This window comes from Rhinatrema bivittatum, chromosome 3 (genome assembly GCF_901001135.1).
Source record: "Rhinatrema bivittatum chromosome 3, aRhiBiv1.1, whole genome shotgun sequence".
In the NCBI taxonomy this organism is placed as follows: Eukaryota; Metazoa; Chordata; class Amphibia; order Gymnophiona; family Rhinatrematidae; genus Rhinatrema; species Rhinatrema bivittatum.
This window is the reverse complement of record NC_042617.1, coordinates 142838154-142860498: the sequence shown is the minus strand read 5'-3', so window position 1 is coordinate 142860498 and position 22345 is coordinate 142838154. Positions and strand designations below refer to the sequence as shown.

Sequence of the window (22345 nt, the reverse complement as noted above, 5' to 3'; positions counted from 1 at the left end):
GTGTGCATAGTTAGGATTGTTTCACGGTGAGGCACCATGGCATAGCTATGAACTTAATAGAGCTCTGCGTTTTTTTTTCCTTCCATCTTGTTAATGTACGACAAAAGAGGACAGAAACCATACTTTGCGTAGCATAGTAGCTAGTCTAACTCTCATTAGCTCATTAAAAGGCTTCCTGAAGGAAGTGGCGACTTAGGAGATGGAAAATATTTTCCCTTTAGATTTGCAGTCTACCTTATAGAATATATTTACATAATAGATTTCCCGTAGTACAATGGCTGTTCTTAGACCTCTCTGGGTGCATGCACTTGTTGCATTTTGTTCGTGCATGATAGGTTTGATATTAATGTTCCAGGTTACCTCCCTTCCTGTACTTGCCCGTTGCCAGCACTTAAGTAGAGAAATTCCCTTCAATTCATTGTAGGCATCTTGTTGGCATAATTACGTGGTGTGAAGTTTAGGAATATTAGAATGCTATCAAATTTAGTTTTTCACTTTGGTGCAATCTAGACACTATCCATAGTGTGTCTAATTGGGCTTGTTTCATGACAGGACTGACCCCCAAAGCAAGGGTGTACAGGGAAAATTTTGTTTTCATTTTAAATGTCTGTTTTTCATGTTTTGGTGTACTTAATGTTTCTTTTGTTTTTTGTCTACTGAACCAAATATATAAAGGAAAACTCCAAAAGAAAACAACCCAGCACCTAAAAAGGAAAATTCTCTCCATCCCCCACCAAGGCCTCGTACCCCTTCCTGGGTCTACAAGGCTGGCCCAGAGACCTGTGCTATTCGGTTGTATAGCAGGTGTTTAATCACGTTTCAATTACTTTGAAAATGAATGTACAACCCTAGTCTGATGTGAATGTGTGTTCTAAGGCCTGGTGTAATATCTGCAGGGTTTCCTTGTCATAGGTAAAGTTGGTGCTGTTTGAATCCTGGGAGTTAGTGCTGTTTTTGGTATGGAAGATTTGTTTTAGGTTCTGAGGGTCCTTTTTTTTTTTTTTTTTTTTTTCAGGGCTTTCTGTTACATATAACAAGGTGCCTGGTAATGGAATGAGTGGAGCAGCCCAAACTGCAATATAACAGAGAAAATCAAAGATAAGGAAGCAAAGTTTTAATATCTACCAGTTTATGCTGTTCACAAAATTGAATATAGTTTCGTAATAAGTCAGTTCAACAGTAGGAAGCTAGTTGATGGTCCCCCAACTAACTTCCTGTTAAATTGACTTATTACGAAACTATATTCAATTTTGTGAACAGCATAAACTGGTGGATATTAAAATTTTGCTTCCTTATCTCTGATTTTCACAGTGGAATGAGTGACAACAGAATTTGATTATTTTTCTTTTTTTTTGCAGTCTATCCCCATAAATCACAGATGACACATCAGACACTGACACATTTTCTGAAACACAATTTATCTATCTATACATAGACATGAAACAAAGCTTAATATTTAAAAGTATGATGCCCAGTTGTGTTTTTACTGGGAGGGATTGTGGTGAGGCTCATGACTGACCATGACTAATTCTCAAGCATTTTAAGAGATAATAGACATTTCTTTTTTTATTCATTTTTGAATTAGAAGTTTAATTCCATTTTTTGTCAATATTGTTGATTTACCCATATGCATGTTTGTCATTTTTTTCTTCAATTTTTGCTTTTATGTATCTGTTTGATTCTGTGAATGTTCATTTTGTACCCCACCATGGACCCCCGGAGCAAGCAAACTATAAATCTTAATAATAAAATAAATGATTGTTGAATTTAATCAAAATCTGAGGGGTGGAGAATCCTATAGACCTCAACGTTTATTGGATGGGGGTTTGGAAGGCACAAGGCTAAAGGTTTGCCTAGGGTGTTTGATACCCTTGCACCAATCCTGGGCTCATGGAGACCTGTTCACAAAATTGATTGTAGGTTCATATTAAGTTAATTCAACAGTAGGAAGCTAGTTGGCAGTCCCCCCAACTAACTTCCTGTTGTTAAATTGACTCATTATGAAACTACAATCAATTTTGTGAACAGCATAAACTGGATATTAAAATTTTGCTCCCTTATCTTTGAGGGGAGGTTATGGGAGACTTTCATATGTTTGGGGGAAGGAGGGCTTGGATTCAAACGGGCTTGTTTGTGTTGAGGGAGATCAGGGTCTGGGCAGTTTTGCTGTACTCTAGCTCACGGATCCCATCATGTAGGACTGGTGTGCTAGCCTGTTTCTCCCCACCCACCCCAAAACTATTAATTTCCTCATGACTCTGAGGCTATGAGAAAATTTACACGGTTTGTACGTAGGAGGATATGAGTTTTAGAACAGTGGGTATAAACCCTTTGGCCTGAGGGCCTTGTTGGTGGTCTATGCCCCTGTGTGTGTGTAGTGAGGTGGAATCTCCCTGGAAATGCAGGGAGTGGGGGTATCTCCTGATGCACTACCCTGAAATGGTAAACTGTGCACTCACCATTTCAGGGCTTCCTTCACAATTGACTGATGCTGCAGGAAGCTGACATGCTCCTATGGGCCAGAAGAACAGCTGGCTGAGGGCTAAATGTGGCCCACAAGCCAAAACTTGTCCATTTGTGGCTTAAAAGCTCATTATATTTCTTATTTTAAATAATTAGCATGCACCTAACTTATGTTTGAACCACATGACAGCAACACCAAATTAAGTAGACACCCTTGATACTGAGTAGCTGCTTAGTACTGGTTCTTATATTGGTAATGCTGTTTTTGTGTGTGTTTGGTTTTCCACTGTCTCGTTTTCTGGCATTGAGCTGCCACTTTGGTGTGGGAATGTTCCATGTGATAACAGCTTCATTCTGTGAAATGTTCAGTTCTTGATTCCAGTGTCTCTCTGATAGCATGGTTTATCTGCTACCATTAAGCTATCGTACTGTGCCTGTCTGTATACAAGCCTTCATCGCATTGCAGCCCCAGTTCTGTGCTACAGTGTCTGCCCTTACCTGCTTTTATTTATTCTTTTTTTTTTTTTTTTTTTAGTTGTCTATGCTTGCAGTGTTCCTGGTGGTGCTTTTTTTTCTGAGGTATTACTGGCCTGTAGTACTCTTCAATGTTTTCCTTTTGTTTACTGAAGACGTTAGCCAGGGTCAACAAAAATCTGACCTCTAATTTTTTTGCTGCATTTTTATAGCACCTTTACATCAATGTGTGGATTTTGGTTAGAAAATCACTAGATAGACCACAATCCATATAGTGATCTGAGTAGAGTGGAAAAGTAGTTCAGAGGCCTTGGAAGTTGCTTAATTTCTTAACTTTTTTGCACAGAGCAGATTTGTAAACAGGTTGTGAGAAATTTGGCTGGCTGGTCCCCAAATAGAAGGCCAGAAGAGACATGGCACGAGCCCACAGAAAGAGAGAGGGGACAAAGTAGCTAGCTTGAGCTGGACAGGAAGCTAAGCATAGTTGTTCGGGTTTTGTTTTTTTTTTGTTTGGTAACTGACAAGTACAGTAGGGGTAGGGAGTTTCTTCCCTCCTCCCTGCCCCCCCCCCCCCCCCCACTCAGAAATCATCTGTAAGTGTGGAGCCCCACCTCCAGAGCTGCTAAGCCTGGCGTGGGGGGCCTGTGAGGCGGGGGACACAGGCTCTTAGACCTTGTGGTGCTGCCCCGCTTCTCACACAGGTTGCCCCATGCTGGAGCGGGAGGTATGACTATTGCAGAGTCCATGAGCGTGTGCGCCGACTTGCAGGCCCTGCACGGAGTTGAGCTCAAGTTCTTGGTTGCAGGCCCAGATGAAGAGGGAAGCGTTGGCAGGTCCAAATGGTGGCAGCATTGTTAGTGCTCCAGCACGTATCAAAATTTGGCACCTGAGGCGGTTACTTACATTGCAAATAGCTAGGTCTGGGCTTGAGTCTGAGCATAAAGTGCAGAGGCTTTTGTAATAAATGTGGTATTCGATGATAAGCAATGTAAGTGAATGGAATAAAGTTGATGTGAGATGTAAGGGGAGCGATTTTATATCAAGGATGAGCTAGAAAGCAGCAAAAGCTGAAGTGGTAAACTGGCTAGGAGAACATTATAATTTATCTCAGGCTAGGGTAGATGTTTGCATGCAAGGTTTTATAGACCAGGCAGATACAGTAAACATTTAAGAAGTTATAGGTTTCAGTTTGAAGGTATGAGAGAGAGAGAAGGAACAATTGGAAATGATACAGTGCTTGTATGCAGAGAAACAAATGGAAAAAATATAGAAGGAAGGGAGAAATGATTGTACCAGTGACTGTATGTACCATTTCTCTAGATGTCACTCCCTTGGACTTTTGTTTACCTCATTCTTAGTTATGTCTGTCTGTCAGTCCTTGCTTCTCCCTAACTACAACCCAACAGCTGTGCCCTTTAGCTTCTTTTTGGCTTAAACTAGCAGGCCTATTTACAGCCCTTTAGGGACTCAATTCAACTTTTTACATGTTGGCAGTGTATTGAAACTTGATGGGCCAGTAAAGCCCAAAATCATTTACACTGACTGACTTAAGCCCAAATGATTTGGGTTTCTTCGGCTAATCAAGTTTCAATACATCGCCAATGTGTAAAAAGTTAGAATTGGCCGCTAATAGGCATGATTAAAAATGAAAACTGCCACCCAGAATGGGCATTTAACTTCAGAAATCTGCTTCTGCCTCTGGGCAAGGTTTCCATCTTTCTTGGGTGCAGAAGCCCAGTTTGAGATGTCTGTGTGGAGATTTTAGTTCAGTATGAGGTTTTGTTTTGTTTTGGGGTTTGTTTTTTTTAATTAATAATTAGAGGAAAGCACCTACAGAAACTCTACCTCTGAGGTAGAAGTGGATCTCTAAAGCAGCAGCTGCTGTCAATTGCTGTTTCAAGTAACCCTTTCCTTTTTGTCTTCTAATTTGAGTGATTAAAATGCATTTGGAGTACTTTTATTTTTGTAAGTATGCTTTAATTAAAATAGTAGGGAGCAGATATTACATTTTTGTCAGCACTTCTTTCTTTTGCTTTTCCTGGTTCTGGGATGATTCCTCATTCTCTCCCTCACCCAGGCGCCACAAAAAGAAATTGAAAATAAAAATAAAGTTGCTTTAAAAGATATATATCTTTAGCTTCACTTCATAGTTGGCAAGTACCAATAGATATTGTTGTCTCCTTTTTTTTCTGGCTTGATTATTCGAGGTCTGTGTTCTACTACCTTTTGTGAGTTGCTGACAGCCAGCATGGGGAAAGGTGGGAGAAGAATGCGGACCAGGACCCTGGATTTTTGGACTCTGCCATCAGAGATGCTCTTGGCAATTTTTGACTCTTTAGTTGATCTGGCAGTTTTCATCCTGCTCGTGTGGACTTCCATGAACCCAGTTCTAGAGGTTCCTCCCCCCTCCCAACTCATTTATCCCAGTCATTGCAATGACCGCCCTCTGCCAGGAACCAAGCACCACAGCTCCTGCCAGAGCCCTGAATCCGACCACGGTCACTGACACCTTCCACCCCCCACCTTCCACCCCCACCCCCATCCGCTCCTACCCCCAAGGGCATCAAATCCAGGTCATGCCTCATGGCAGAGATTTTTGACTACTTCTGTTCCTATAGACTCAGGGGGGAACCTTCAAACCATTGCTGAGGCAGAAGCCGCTAACAAAATAAAAAAAACATTCTGGTGCTTGGGTCATTTGATCAGCCTGGTAAATTATTATAGTAATTATTTTTGTGTGTGTGTTTTCTGTTTTGGTTTTTGTTTTAACTTTTGTAGGATATCTGTGAGGCAGTTTAGGTTATAAGAATTGCAGAAGTGTCTTTAGGGAAGGAAATATATTTATATTGGTGGTTTCCATCCTGATTTGCTTAGTGGAAGACTGGGTAATTTCCCATTCCTGAATCCTTTGGAAAATTCATCACTGCTTTGTTCTTCTCAGGAGGCTATTACTTGACAAGTGCCTATGGAGCACTTTCCCTAATTAAGAATTTCCAGGAAGAGCAAGCAGCCCGGTTACTGAGTTCGGAAGCCAGGCACACACTCAGGCAGTGGCACAAGAGGAGAACAACCAACAGAACAGTCCCATCTGTTGATGATTTCCAGGTATGTTGCTCCTAGAAGAAAACAGGATGTTGCAATTTCTCAATCTTTTATAATGATGTGCCCATACACAGAGCACTAATATATTGGAGCATGGCCAGCCAGGCACTTATTTCTACATTCTTCAAAAGAACAGAGAGAACAGAGAATTACAAACTGTTTCATAACTGATGCTTTTGCATTTGGTACAATTTTCTGAACTGTAAACAATTTGGGCTTACAGGCACTGAGACATGCCAGAGGTCACACTTTTTTATTAGCTGTAATACAGATAGGAAGTGGTGGTGTTGAAGGTATATAATGCAATGCTAATGATACACACAAAACAGGGATCATCTTTCACACGTGCTAGATTTATTTCTGTTTGCTGGAAATACAAAGTGCAGGGATGAGGACTTTAAAATAATTCCTTTTTTAAGGAGACTGAGATAGTTGTGGATTTATTGAACTATAGCAGTGAAGGGTGAAAGAAGTGGCTCCAGGCTTTGCACTGTCCTGGATGGGGGTGATAAGAGCACCTATATTGGATACATGCTAAGGGAATTAGGCAAAGTGATTCCAAAATGTACAGAGTTGGGTTGAATTTTGGGGGCAAGGAACTCTAGGCTATCCTTCTTCAGACAAAGTATAAATAGGAGAGGCAGCTTGCTGTTTTTAGGATTTTTCCTTTTCACTGCCCCAGATAATGCCACAATTTTTTTTTCCTCTGAAGCAGATAAGATTGGTAGCAATATGCCCCATGAGGCATTATAGCAGGTATGGCACATAATGCCACTTTTTGTGTGGTACAGAGAATGTTTTACACTAAATTCCCCAGTATGCAAATTTCCAGTTGAAAGTAATGCTCACTGGATCTAGCAATGAATGAAGGAACACAAGTTCTGTATTTAGGTCAGTACAGATTATGTGAGTTAGTTTTAAAAGTTCTTTTTGTTTTTGTTTCAGTCCCTCTCACAGATTTCCATTGTAAAGATCCCAGAAGGAATACATAAGAATTAGGCCTAACATGCATACTTATGGGTGGTGGGGGTATTCTTAAATAAGGGAAAAGTTTTATGCAGAGGGCCCCCCCTATTTCTCCGTGGCACATAATGTTCAAGGGCGATGGCTAATATAAAGATCTTAATACATGAAAGCTTCCATATTCGGGTATTGTATGATAGCACTGGCTACCTGGGAGCACAATGAAGAAATACAAACATTCTTGCATTATGAACTAGTGATTTTTATTCTTCGGTTCTTGTCAGAACCCAAGGTGGTGTAGCACATTGCGCCCAGCCTGTGAGGGAAGGTGAAGTGTTCGTTACTGTGGTTTTGGCCCAAAGTACAAGATGCATGGGGGGGGGAGGGTTTCCTCAGTCTTTAGCACAAATACCAGATGAATCCCAAAATTAGAAGATTGGAAGAGTCCTGGTCCATCTAATTCTGAGAGGGGAAACGGGAAAGAACAGGGACGTCTTCTTTACACAAGACACAGTCTCTGTCACAGCTCTGATAGCCACCTGCCTAAACCAGTATTTCTCAGTTTGTTCTTTCTGAAGATCCAGCATAGATTATAATAATTGTTTGGCCTCTTGACTGAACTCAAATGTGAGTCTGCTGAGAATGGGCCCACCTTGGCTTTTAGTTCAGATTGAAAACTGTACCGGTGGAGGGGTTAACTGCTTGCCATCTGACTAACTAGGGAGGGAAATTGATTGGGCCCTGGCCAAAGTGAGAGGATTACAGTTCCCTATTATTTTAAAAATAAACTGGAGCATAAGCTCTCACGACAGGCAGACTTGACTGACTGAGGCAGGTTTGCACAGGTGCCGTTTGATCTGGAGATGGCACATTGAATATATGAACAGACCGTCAAAGATAATGATCCTTACTATGAATGTAAGAGGCGGGGGGGATGCGCTTAAACATGAAATGATCTAGTTGGGGGGGGGGGGGGGGAGGAGGTCACCTTTTCTAATCAAGATATCAGAACCCTCCAGAACAAAGTTGCCTATTCACAAAGCAGTTTAGTAGTCTAGGTATACTAATGGTTAACCTTATATTTAGTAGTTATATGAATACTGCAGCCCTCAAAGTATGTCTTGGGCTGGGGCAGTGGCTATAATATCTCTCATGTGCCAACAGTGCAGAAACTCTGCATGACCTTAAATGCTCTGTTCCCTGCTAAATGCATGCTTACACAAGGACATGCATGGTTTGTCTGGTGGAGAAAAGGGTGAAGAGTGGAGGCTGCTCAAACAGTTTCCTCTGGTGCCACTTGGCAGTTGGAAGATTGCTTACGGCTGTTTCAGCAGCCCAAAATAGACTCAAGGGGCTTCAGCATTAGGGTAGAAGAGGTTCAGTGGGGAGAGAGGAGTATAGGAAGGCTAAATAATGAAAGGGGGAGAGGAGTAAGGGAAGGCGTAGGATATCTTTGCTAGAGAGCTTGTACCTAAGCATTTGTGTGTATGTGGGTGAGAGAAAAACTGGCTGGCGTTGATTGAGGAGATGGTCTATGAAACCACATACAGTTGTGCTCATAAGTTTACATACCCCTGGCAGAATTTGTAAGATGTGTAGTATTTTAAGAAAACATGAGTGATCATACAAAACACATCTGTTTTTAATGTTTCAAATTAAACTATTTTATGCATTACGGAATAGCACAATCAAACAAACCATAGCAATAAAGGAAATAAAATAGTCCTGTTCAGAAGTTTACATACCCTTAGTTCTTAATATAGTGTATTGCCTCCTTTTATATACTGTTTTACCAATGCATGATTGAACAAAGTGGTTTACAATAATAACAAAAAATTTAAAATAAAACTAAAATAAGAAGAAAAAAAAATAAATTAAATACAAATAAAGTTAGAGTAAAAATAGATTTAACATATTGATCAATAATAACTAAAATACTATAATAGATCAAGGCAAATTTTAACTACTATGTTACAAATAAGTGATAGGAAGAAAAACATAAATAAAATTTTAAAAACCCTAACTTATTGTACATGGTGAAACACCACACCACTTTGTTTCAGAGAAGCCTGTATTTCAGTAGAAGTTGCTTCTGAGGTTTTTCTTTGTATCCCAAACAAATGTTCCTGGCAGTTGGTCTGGCTTGGTATTAACCCATAATTTTCGACTTGTTCAAAGTTTGAACAATACTGATTGGCATTTTCAAATCTTTGGATGTCTTTTTATATCCTTTTCCTGATTTATAATGTTCAACTACTTTTGCTTGCAGACCCTTTGACAGTTCTTTTGCTTTCTCCAATCTTCAGTATTCACCAGTCAGTGCAGCCTAGATGAAATGCTCAAGGGTTTCTCAAGAGCTAAGAAACTCATTGACTATTTATACAGACACTAATTACAATCAAACAAGGCACAGGTGTTGATACCTGCCCTTCATTGCCATCTCAGCCTTTATGTATCAGCTTGAGTGTATATTATCAGCCTAAACAATCAAGGGTATGTAAACTTTTGAACAGGACCATTTTATTATTTCCTCTATTGTGGTTTGTCTGTACTATTTTGTGATGCATAAAATAGTTTAATTTGAGACACACTAAAAATAACACACGTTTTGTCTGATCACTCATTTTCTTAAAATGCTACACATGAGATCACATGATGTTGTGAGCTAGAACGGCTGTATCTGGGCTAGCTCTGGATGCCGCATCCTAACAATCTACTCTGTCGAACTGCTCTGGATAACTAATAAATGACTGCATAAAACTGCCTATGTCGATCACATTGCTTATGCAGAAATCTCCATCCTCTATGCTGCCGAAAACTGCAAAAAAAGATAGAGAGACCTCTGGGTTTCCAAGGCAAGATGGCGTCTGCTTTCGGAGCGGCCTCTGGGGACAAAACTGGAAAAACTCTCTCGCTACATCCGACCATAGAAATTAAAGTAGTCGTCATAGCAGCCCTAGATAATAAACAGAAATCTCCATGCAAATAACAGATCTGCAGATTTCAATTGTAGAATTTGCTCCGCGAATCGACCAAGTTGAGGGAAGAACCTCTGTTTTAGAGGATGACGTGCTTACACTTAGTCAAAAGGTCATCACGATGGAAAAATCCTTAAGAGCAGGCGGATAAGATCGATCTTGAAAACAGATTGTGAAGATATAATTTCCGGTTAATTGGGGTCCCTGAGTCGGTTGAGGAGGGAGCATTGCTTGGACTTTTGCTTGACTGGATCCCGGAGGCGTTGGGCCTACATGGACTGCAAGGGGCTTTGGAAATCAAAAGGGCACACAGATTAGGTGTGCGTAATCCCTCTGCTCCGCGGCCTAGAACAGTCATCTTTAAAATCTTGAACTATGTGCACAAGCAGCAAATTTTACAAGCAGCGAGGAAAATACCTAATCTCCAGTTTCGAGCGTCTATCTGACTAGCACCAGACTACTCAGCAAAAGTCTCAGCGTTAAGAGCCTTCTCACTTCTATGTGGAGAGCTAATGAATAAAACAGATCCGCTTTACCCTCCAATTCCTGGCAAAGCTGGAAGTCTTCTACGAGGGTAAATGGACTACGTATGACTCTCCTGAATCACGAAGAAAATGCTTGAAGCACTAAATAAGTGATATCGTTCTTTCTCTAAATAGCAGTTCACTGTTAACAGATACTCTACTATTGGGATGACTGGATGTGACACCCGGTCACATCTACAGGACAAAAGGAAAGATCGGTGTGGTAAGGGATTCTTTATTGGAAAATGCCCTACTCTGGCCGAGTTTCGCTCATAACAGAGCAGCCTCAGGGGCTACTGTTCCAATTTGAATTTCTCATATAACACATGGGCCGATACAGTAAGGTGCGGTAGAAAGAGGTGCATTAGTGCCGGGCGCACACGCGTTTGCCGCACGCACAGTTCGGATCACCTACCGTTCGATACTGTATTTAAATGGCATGCAAATGCAAGCTGTGTCCAACGCGCGTCCATGAAGCGCAATCCATTTTACTGTATAGGCGCTATACAGCGCCTATACAGTATCCTGTGCGCTGGTACCTGACATTTGAAATGACAGGTACCAGGAAGTGGATCCCAACTTTAAGAAAAGAAAAAACCTAAAATCCAACGCACCGGGAAAGCCACTATTCAGATCGCGACTAATCCCATCCCCCAGCCCCTGCTCACCTGCCCTGGCCGCGTCCATGGGTGCCGGTCTCCAGGGCAGCCCCAGTCCTCTCTCCCCTCCTCCCAGGGGCAGCCGGCGGCGAGAGCAAGAGCAGCCCGGGGCAGATCGTGAAGCGGCTTCCATCAGCCCCCGCCCGGCGAAGGTGGATGAACGCACGCCCATAGCGAAGGCGCATGAACGGGCGTGCGTGACATCACGGCGTACGTTCATACGCTTTCGCTGACTTGAGCGCCCGTTAATTTAGGCGCATGAACGGGCGTGCGTGACGTCACAAGCTGCAAGATGGAGAGGCAATGAGCGGTAGAACGGAGGGAGGCAGGCAGGCGAGCCGGAGCGGCCCCACATGCAGGAAAGGTAGGGGAGCCGCCACCCCCCCCCCTTCCCCCGGCCCAGGCAGTTGCCTGCCGGTGCAATTTTTTTGGCATGATGAGCTTGCACCGCCTATATGTCCCATTTGGGCGCTGAAGGCAGTGAAGGTGCCTTGAGCACCCAAATTGGAAGTACAGGCGTGCGTTCTTGCATCTTCGCCGGTGGGGGCTGCTGGAAGCCGCCTCGCGGTGAGCGCCCGATCCGCCCCGGGCTGCTGAAGCGGGAGAAGGAATGCTGAAAGAGAAAGTGAGACTGGCACCCATGGACGCGGCCAGGGCAGGTGAGCGGGGGCTGGGGGAAAGTTTGCCGCCTACCCTTACCACTGCCTCTAACGCAGGGGTAAGGGTAGGTGGTAATTTAGCAGGTTAAAAAGGCGATAGTCGGGACGCACGTTACTGAATGGGAGGGAATAGCTAATTGGAGTGTTTACATATTGTATACATGCCGCGGGCGGAAAGGGTTACCCGTTGATTTAAAGAAGCGGTAAGGATGGGTTAAAAGGGATAGTGAATCGCGGGTTGGACTTGCGCGGCCAAATTGTGGGTACAAAGCGGGTTAGAAATCGGGTAATCGCGGCCGCGCTTTACTGTATCAGCCTGACAGTTTGTTATATTCATACCACAAATTGTCGATCAAAATCCTTAATGTTTATGTGCGTTCAAAGACTTTGAAAGAATCCAGTGTTCAGAGTTTCTCACAAAAAAAAAAAAGTCACATCTATACATGATCTCCGGTAGCGACTCATTGAGTCTGTGGGTTCTTTTTGGGGTATTTGGGCAAGGGATTGGGGAGGGAATTAGAAGTGTTAAGTTTTCTGATTTTACATGGAATTCTGTTAGCTAATGCATTTACGGGTTATTTCTTTTCAACAGTGGCCTACAAGAAAAGTGGTTTATACTCTATGCATCTGCAAGGGGGGTATGGCTGGGAACCTCCTCCGGCCTGTTCTATTGCCGCTTTTCACCTGTTATGTTAATGAGGTTTTCGACAATGGGGGGTAAATATAGATTTCTGTCTTGGAACGTTGATGGCTTGGGTTCCCCCATCAAAATAAAAAAAAATCTTTCAAGCGCTTCAAAGACAAAGTACATTTTGCATGTCTCCCGGAGACACATTTAAATGTACTTGAAAGTAAGAAGCTATGCAGAGAGTGGGTAGCAGCCTGCCATTTTTCACCAGCAAAGGGTAAAAAGGGAGGTGTAGCATTTTGGTAAACAAAAATACAACCTTTATATTAACTCAAATTCACAGATCCAGATGGGTACTATATTATAGTGATTGTCCAATTGGAAGGCAAGCCTATAACATTCTGTAACATATATGACCATACATTATTCACAAAAGTTATTAATTTACTGCTCACTCATATGCAGGGAGCCTTGCTTTTTGTAGGAGACTTCAATTGCATACATGATGCAACACTGGATAAATCAGCACTGCCTAAGGGTTTTAAGTCTTCAAGAGATACAGGGGTAGCACATACTTGCCAAAAATTACAATTACTTGAAATATGGTGAGTTTTACATTCAGATGTACGGGAATATATGCATATATCCCGCACTCACCTTACCCTATCCAGAATTGATTATATTCTCCTTTCCACGGATATTTTTTCCAAGGTAAACTCAGCTGATATAGGAGGCCATAGCGATAGCTGACCATGCCCCAATATGGACAGATATTTGTTTTTCCATGGAAAAATCCCCACCTAAACCTTGGCGTTTCTCTGGTCAATTGGTAAATGACAAATACTTCCATCAGTTTATTATCCAAAAGTGGGAGGAATTAAGTTCACTATATTACTCTTATTGTAATATAGTTCACTATATTACTCTTATTGTATCTATATGGTGGATTTGACAGGTCATCTCTACTACGTTAAATAGTTAAATTGTATGTACATATTATATTATATTATATTTATTATTACTATGTTAAATTGACATCCGGTTTTATTGTTCCTTATGTTCTACAGTTCTATGTAAAGCCCCCATCCGCTGTTGGGCAGTTCATCGTTTTATGTAAACCGGAGTGATTTGTAATTCCCACAAGAACTTCGGTATATAAAAATTAAAAATAAATAAATAAATATAAAATTTAAAAAAAAAAAAACAATTCTCAACACTCAATCCATCTTTGTTTTGGGAGACTGCCAAATTAGTTCTCAAGGGAGAAATAATTGCATATGTCATTAAACGAAACAGACAATTGAATAAGACCATACTAGATTTAGAAACAAAGTTGCAAGGGGCTAAACGTAAACTTGCCGCAAACCCATCCCAAGCAAATAAAGAAACATACCAATCCTGTTTAAATGCCCTTAATTCTCACACATAAGGGCTAAGAGAACCTCTGAGCACCTATTTCAGATTTGGAAACAAGTCAGGAAAGCTGCTGTCCATGCTGGTTGCCATTAAGAAGAGGAAATGTTTCATTGCGGGGCTCAAAACTAGCTCAGGTGATCTTGTGACAAATGGCACAGAAATTTGCGAAATACTTAGGCAGTTTTATGAACCTCTTTATGCTGAGGACCAGAAGGGCACCTCCACTGATGAAAGCCTATTCTTCGAGGACCTCCCACTACCTCAGCTGACATCTACCCAGATAGATTATTTAAATGGCCCAATATCAGAAACTGAAGTTCTGATAGTGATTAAAAACAAGCAAATCTCATAAGGCCCCTGGCCCAGATGGGTACACAGCTGATGTTTACAAACTACTATGCCCTCAACTTGTAACGCCCTTACTCTGGGGTTTTTTTGGGTTTTTTTTCAAGATGCCTGTCAAAAGGTATGTTCCCTCTGGCTTCAGTAAAGCTTTTATAACAGTACTTCTGAAACCAGGGAAAGACCGCCTTTTAGCCTCATCCTATAGACCTATATTCCTATTAAATTGTGACCTGAAATTCTATGCACGCATCATAGCAGAGCGGATGAGTAATATCATTCCCTCTATTGTTTCCCCATATCAAGCTGGGTTCGTGAGAGGCTGTAATGCGGGAGCTTATGTCATTAGATTCATTTCAGCAATTGAATCCTCTCGCTTAGCTCAACTCCCAACCATTGCAGTGGGCTTTGACTCCAAAAAAGCCTTCGATAGGGTTTCATGGGACTATGTTTTGTCCTATGTAGACTTGGCTTTCCAATTTTAAACCTCTCCATTCTTTATCAATTACCTACATCCTATATTGTAGCCAACGACCTGACCTCTAAAGCAGTCTGGATTCAGAGGGGAGCCAACAAAGTTGCCCTCTGTCACCAATTCTGTATATCTTATCAATTGACCCCTTGTTGAGGAAATTGTCTACTTCTTCCCAAATCCAAGGCTATTACTCTAAAGAAACACCTTTACTGTAGCGGCCTTTGCAGATGACGTGCTTATATATTTGAGTCATCCCACACAATCGTTAACTGTCTTAACTGTTCAGCAGGCCTTTGGGAGTTTGCTGGCCTGAAGATAAATTATGAAAAATCGGAAGCTCTAGATGTTCTTGGAATATTTCGAACTAGGTGGCCAGGAACCTTTCCCTTAAAGTGGGTCACAAAGGAATTAAAATACCTAGGTAAACATATCCCTGCTGATCCGGCACAATTGTACGAATATAATTTGGCTCCCCTAAAATTAAAACTAATCAAAAACCTATAGCCTTGGCAAAATTTACCATTATCCTTATCCAGCAGAGTTTACCTTTTAAAAATGATGGAAATATCTAAATGGCTTTATATCTTTCATGTTACCCATATGGTTAATAATAAAAAAAAAAAAAAAAAAAAGTCTCAGATATCCATAAGGCAATGAGGAAATTAATTTGGCTGGGAAGAAATCCAGAATTTTACTAGATATACCCCAATGCGACCTAAAAAAGATGGCAGGCCGAATTGCCCAAATTTGATCCTCTATAACTTGGCCAGTCTACTCAGGTGCATTAGAGACACTGGGTCTTTGAAACCTCCTACTCTACTCCATTAGAATATCTTAAGAACTGGGTAGTACCATTGTCCCTGGGGGTGGCTCTCCATATTGACCATAAATTACTTCCTCCTTCTTTACAGACAAGCTACATGCTGCGGCCCTTTTTGAAAAGCCTGGAAAGCATTGTGTACTATGTTAAACTTGTCAATGAGTTAACAGCTTGAATGCCCATAAGAGGCAACCTACATTCCCCCCCCCCCCCCCCCCCCAGGAATGAATCAAAGCCTCTTTTCTCAGTGGAGTAAAAAGGGCCTCTCTAGGCTTTCCCAAATGTATTTCACCGGAGCAGAGGTCTGATAATATAGTTAGCTTCCAAGACTTGCAAGTTGAATTTTCCTTACCCTCCAGAAACTTCTATGGTTATTTAAAACTACGTCACTTTATATCTGAAATGTTAACGATTTATCCCAGCCACTGCAAGAACTCTTGGAGGGTACTGATGGGATGAGGCAGAAATGCGCTCAGTTTTATAAAGCTTTGCAGGCCATTCAATCTACATCTCACTTAACATTTCTGTTAACTAAGTGGTCCATGGCAATTACTGTCTGATTTACATTGTTTTTCTAGAATACCTATTATCTCAGAAAATGTAAAGCTTTTTACTCTCATCAAATGGCCTATTTGATGAAGGTACTACCTACGCCCCATTGTACCCGTTGTTCATACCATACTGCAGACTTTATACACTGCTTTTGGGGGTGTGACATCTTACAATGCTTCTGGGGAGAGTTGAATGCTCTTGTCTCCTGACTATGGAATCAGGATATCCCATTGGTCCCACAGATCTGGCTTTTTGGTCTGTATAAGAAAACACTTAGACATTTCTGCATCCCAATCATTATTTTTGGATAAAGTTACTCTCATAGCCAAATCGGTTATTCTCTCTCAATGGTCCTCCGGCACTCTTACACTCTTACCGGTCTGGAGGCAACCCTTCAATAAGCTACTTACCATGGAATACCTTACTGCGAAACAACTATCTCCAAAACAAATTTGCTCATGTGAAGAACATTTGGAATGAATATATTTGTGATTTACCTTCTGAATCAAGGCCCTTTCTGGAAGATGAGACTTAGTTTAGTGTATTCGGAGTTAATAATTGTATTGTTCCTGCCTATAACCACCTGATGTTTACAGTGACATAATTATGCTTACACAGAGCTTTCCTTATACGTCTTTATTCCATGGAAATCAACCGCTTGTGAGTTCAGTGCATTAGGGGGGTGGGAGGATAACAAAGAAAATAAGATTATTACTTATATAGAAAAATTAATGGTACCAAGTTGATGCAACTTCATTGGCAGTTCTACATCATTAATGTTGGTATTGCATCCTCTCCTAAGTGTCAGAGGTGCATCCCTTTTTCTTTGCCAATTATACTTGTTATATACTGATTTTCTGTATGTACCACATTGTGAAGGAATAATAAAAAATATTATACACAAAAAAAATGCTACACATCTTACAAATTCTGCTAGGGGCTTGTAAACTTATGAGCAAAACTGAATGTGGATGAGTCTGTATGAAAAAGAGATCCTATTTGTGAAAGAAGCTGTGGTTGTAGGTGGAAGGGGGAGAATCTTTCTAAGCATGATTGCATATGTCTTTGAAGCTAAGTCAATGAAGAAATGTGTATCTGTAACCAAAGTTTGGCTCTGTTTTCCGGTAAAAGAGGGCAAAACAGTTTAGATTTGTGGTAAGACAGAAAAATAACTGCAGCAGCTTGGGGGGTTTTTTGTAAATAGAAATAAATGGATTTCACTACAAAACTAGCTTTAAATTTATTTTTTTAGATAACATGTTCAATGTGTAATATGCTATGCTTCTATGGTTACTCTTTATGCAGTATGCATTGGGTACATTAGTTTTATGTCAATGCCATAAACATCATAGCCCTTGAAAATTTTAGAAGACTACAGAATGCCTGAAGGCAAAACTAAAGTTGTCCATTCCTGGTTCGTTGAAACAAATTGTTTAGTACAATGTAAACTCGTCTCAGTAGTACATGTGCAGCACCTAGTGAATTCTCATACATTTTAAGACATGTAGTGAATCAAAAAAATAGTACTAGAGTGGATGAATATAAGCTTTGTCATGGAATCAATCTACTGAGAGATCATGGCATGACAAAGGGTTGAGTATTCAGAGGATTTTCTTTCTTTTGCTTTTTACTGGAGAAAAAGTAGCCCATCCAGAAGATCAGAATGGCTTTAAGTATTTTACCAAATTCTTGATACTTCAAGATGATGATAAAAAAAAAAAAAGGAAGTGAATTTTAATTTCTAAAACTGTCTTGATTTGCAGAATTATTTGCGAGTTGCTCTCCAGGAAGTTGAAAGTGGGTGCACAGGCAAGACCTTACTCGTGAGACCGTACACTACAACAGAGGATGTGTGCCAGATCTGTGCTGAAAAGTTCAAAGTGCCAGACCCAGAGAATTATGGGCTTTTCCTGTACATCGACGAAACCTGGCAGCAGCTCACGGAAGACACTTACCCTCAGAAAATCAAAGCTGAGCTACACAGCAGGCCGCAGCCCCAGGTATTCCATTTTGTCTACAGGCGCATCAGGAGCGATCATCCGGGCATCGTCTTCATTCATGAGGACAATGACAGCAGCAATGACTATTTCCCTTCATAGAGGGAGCACACGGTGCATTTCTGACCTGTTTAATTTGAGTTTGTAGTCAATCTCTAAGAGAGATGAACCTGATCGCCCTGTTCTTGTGGGTGTTACGAATGAGATGGTTGTTCACAGCCAATCAAATTGAAAGTCTACTTGAAAATCACATTTTAAGCAATATGATAACTGGGGGAGAAGCGATGAAGCCACATGCCACCTTGGCCCAGAGACCAACTACCACAAGTCTTTCTGTAAGATAATGTTGCTTTTGCAAAACGACAGTCTTTTGAACTTGATGAGTATATTGTTCAGGGTTGATTGGTTTAAAAAAAAAAATCCTCTCCAAAAGGGAAATGATCTGTGAGATGTTCTCCTTGTTTACAGTAGGAGTTATTTTCCTGAAAAATATTGCCCATTAGAATATACAGAAACATTTTCCCCATGATATTCCTATTTCATGCTGCAGATACACCCAGTTTACAAATCTCTTCCTATAGAATGTTCTAACATTGCAGTCCATTTAACGCCATCTTGAATTTGCTCATTGCTTGGTTTCTGAGCAGGGAAGGGGAATACAACGTAAATTGTTTTTTGTTTTGTTTTTTACAAACGAAAAAGCTTTTTCTAAATCTGATTTTGATTCCTGCTTTTATCTTGGAGTACCTAGGCAGGATACATACATTTTTAAATATAATTGGGAATTTACACTATAAATATGAATGTTCAAGATGGAGGTGGGAGGCATGTGATTAATAATGCCCCTGCTGTCCTCATGAATTAGAAGAGATATTGACAGCCTAAACTAGTCAGTTTGCATCACATCTCGCTAGCAAAAACTGCACAGAATGATTTTTTTATAGCACTATATAGTCTCACGGTATTAAGCACGATTGATCAACAAAAACATCTTAGCAATTGATGGCTTGGCTGAAATGGTTCACTTTTTACCAGGGAAAGCCCCAATCTGAAAATAGACATCATTAAGGGATTTTTCTTTTCCCTTTAAGGAGTTTATAAAAGAGAAACTTTTTTTTTTTTTTTTTTAATTCTAGGTAGCTAAACACTGATTCGGTTACCAGTCAAAACACGGAACCTTTAAACTGACATTTCATGGAGTTTATTAATGGGCAATACCCTATTACAGGTTGTGGTTTAAGCGCACACTTCCAGGTGCCTTGAAGGTGTGAGAACAAAGTGCCTTTCCCTCTTGGGGGACGAGGAGAGGGGAGATAACCAAGAACCCTTGCCCACATATCTTGGAGTGTCTTATATAAGCAAGAGCTGGTGACGGCCAGCATTATCGTGGAGAACAGTGGCCTTGGTGGATGACCTTTGCCAGAGGTAGGAAGGCTAGCCAATAAAATGGCAAGGGCAAACCTAGGATAATGGCCACTGTCAATGGGGCATTATTGCTGTTAGGAAATGGGAGTGCCTTTACAAACATTTGTTAGAATTTAAGTTTAAACCATAGGCAGCAAGGTTCAGCAGGATTCTTGCTGTTTGAAGGTCCCTGAATCTGTCACCTGCTTGCGCTAGGATTCCCTTTTCTAATTGCACTTTAAATCTTCCTCCCAAAGACAGGCATCCTGACGTGATCAGTGCTCTTTTTAATCTTTGCTTACTGTATGTTCTCTCAGCTGAAGTCATGTAGCTGCAGCAGAGCTGCACTGCTGTTTTGCCTGGGATAGATGCTTCTAGCTGCATGGACTGTCTCTCCAAAGGGTTAGATGCCCAATCCAGTCAGTGGGGTGATTGCTTGTAGTCCTTGGTTAACTTCTTAAATCAGAGTATGCAAGTCTGTCTGGTAGGAACTGGAGCAGTGGATTTCAGCACTGCCTATTTTGGGGGAGAGGGGAAAAGGAAAAAAGTGCAAACAGCAATAGTGCAGGGCATGGGACCTCCTTAACCACAGTGTTCCTGAAGAAGGATGTCTCTCTGGGAATGTTGAGTGTATCCAGCAGAATTTCACATACTTGTATGCTGAGATTTAATGCCTTAAAACTTGTATTATCTTGATAAATAATCCTATATGTTAAAGGAATCCTCCATATAACGGACTGGAATATGTCCCTGGTTTCACCAGTGTGTGTATGACAAGACTGTCCGATGCAGTGCATCACTTAACATACAATTTACATGGATGGTTGCATCCTTCTTCAAAGCTAAACAAAATGTTAAATAGGCTTCATGTTTTTATATTTCATAGAATTTTTTTAAAGCAGTTGCAGGTAAACTGTCTGGGGTTGTTTTTTTTAATATTTTTTTTAACTATAAAATATTCTATATGCATGATTTTAACATTTAATATACAATAAATCTCTTGCTGGTTTTAGAGTATTACATTGAAAGGGGGTTTTTTTCTTATTAATGAGGGAATTCTATGAACTTGGTTCTCAAGATTGCTCTTTTTGTATGCAGTTTCTAAGATCTGCACTGCTGTTTGTATGCAACAATTTTTAAAGGAAGGCTTGAAGATGAGGGACAAGAATGTAGAGGAAAGGGAAGAGGGATGTGCAGGAGCTAATGTAGGAGTAGTCTGCTGGTTCAGGCTCCCTTGCAAAGAATGAGTGGGGGAAATACAGTGTTGATATAACCATTCCGAGTTAAAATGTAGTGTAGCTGGGGCATGGGATGGCAATGTATACCCAGAATATTACTGTTTTAATAAAAGATAATTCAGAAGCAATCAAATCACAAGAACACTATTTTTTTCCATAGTTTTTCTAGTAATGTCAAATCAGTGTTTTGGGGAGGGGATATGTTTTGTTAATTTAAAAATAAACGTACGTTGGTTATGAAATTTGAAAATGGACTGGTGTTGAGTCTGCGTTCTTTAGAAGCGAGGTCACAACCAAGTCAGTAAGTCTTAAATGGAGAAATGTAGAAGGAAATGAACTTTGCATGTTATATATGAAGGTATGTGAGTGCCCAAATGTTTTAACTGAATACAGGCAAGAAAATGTGTAGGTGTTTGGCCTGTGAAGGTTTGTAATGGAGTTTCATCTGTATGTAATTGTACCTTCTGAAACACTGATGTCAGAGACCCTCTGCCCAAAGTTCTGTTTCAACTTTGTAAATGGCAAAAAATGATTTTGCACGTAGTACATTGTAATATTGTAGTAAAAAAAAAAAAAAACTTGGTGTGGTGTATTTGTTTGGCAGCACCTCTGAATAAGTCAGGTGTTCCTGTTCAGTCATGTCCTGTTTGTTTTGAGTAGCACCAAGAAAGATGATTCACCGTATGCAGCCAGACGTGCACTCTCCCTTTTACTGTATTTACATATTTTTTCATGAATTATTTAACTGCAAAGCAAATAGCATTGCACCCTTTGGACTTGCTTCTCACTTTTGCAGCCAGCATGTATTTCCTAGATAGAGAACTTGCTCATTGGAAAAAAGTAGTTGGCTGGATTTTCAAAGGCCTGCATGCGTAAATCCCAGGGTTTACGCGTGCAGTGGGAGAATTTTCAGAGAGGCCCGGCCATGCGCATAAAGCCTGGTACGCACACAAGTGCCGGGCCTCTTCACAGGGGTGGGGTCTGGGCAGGGGGGGGGGGGGGGCTGGGACAGCGGCATTGTATGCTGTCCCGGGGAAGCATGCACCAAGGAGCAGAAGTAAAAAAAAAAAATAAATAAAATTAGGGGTAGCTAGGTAGGGGTTGGGATGAAGGTTAGGTAGGGGGGTAGGGAAGTTCCATCCCAGTACACTCCTTAAGTGGAGCGGACTGGGAGGGAACCCGGGGAGGCCTGATTGCATCACTGCACATACTCTTACAAAATTCGGCTCACCTGCACACTCCACTCGCACGGATTATAAAATCTGGCACGCATGTGCACGTGTCCACCCGATTCTATAACATGCGCACACATGTTATAAAATCACCACATCCATGTGTGCATGCCAGGAAGCACGTGCGTGCAAGGATGCGCATGTTTTAAAATATACCCCAGTGTGTGCAGGCTGGCCAGAAAAATGTTAATTTGGCCCTTCTGCTGTAGCAAGTAGAATGATCTTGTGATATTTTCTATTTTGGGGAATTATGCAATCAAATATTACAACACACTGTTTTTTTAATGTGTATTTCCTCTCTTTCCTTAAGTCGTGTGATCATGAGATGGTAAAAACCTGGTAGGAATGGGGAGGGGAGGAAAGTGAGGGGGTAACAAGGAAATGTGTGACTGCTGAGAAGAGAAATTTTACCTACACAC

The 22345-nt window shown here is 41.0% G+C and overlaps 1 protein-coding gene across 3 annotated transcripts in view; it reads left to right on the top strand.

Moving 5' to 3' along the window:
• The window catches only part of RIN2 (Ras and Rab interactor 2), a 321661-nt gene extending 300359 nt beyond the window's left edge, over positions 1-21302 (top strand). For all 3 annotated transcript variants that reach the window (XM_029593769.1, XM_029593771.1, XM_029593770.1), the window contains exons 11-12: positions 5879-6042; positions 17819-21302. In XM_029593769.1, the coding sequence (XP_029449629.1) occupies positions 5879-6042; positions 17819-18154 (500 nt within the window). In that variant the 3' untranslated portion in view covers positions 18155-21302. The remainder of the gene's footprint in view (positions 1-5878; positions 6043-17818) is intronic.
• The last annotated feature ends 1043 nt before the right edge of the window (positions 21303-22345 follow it).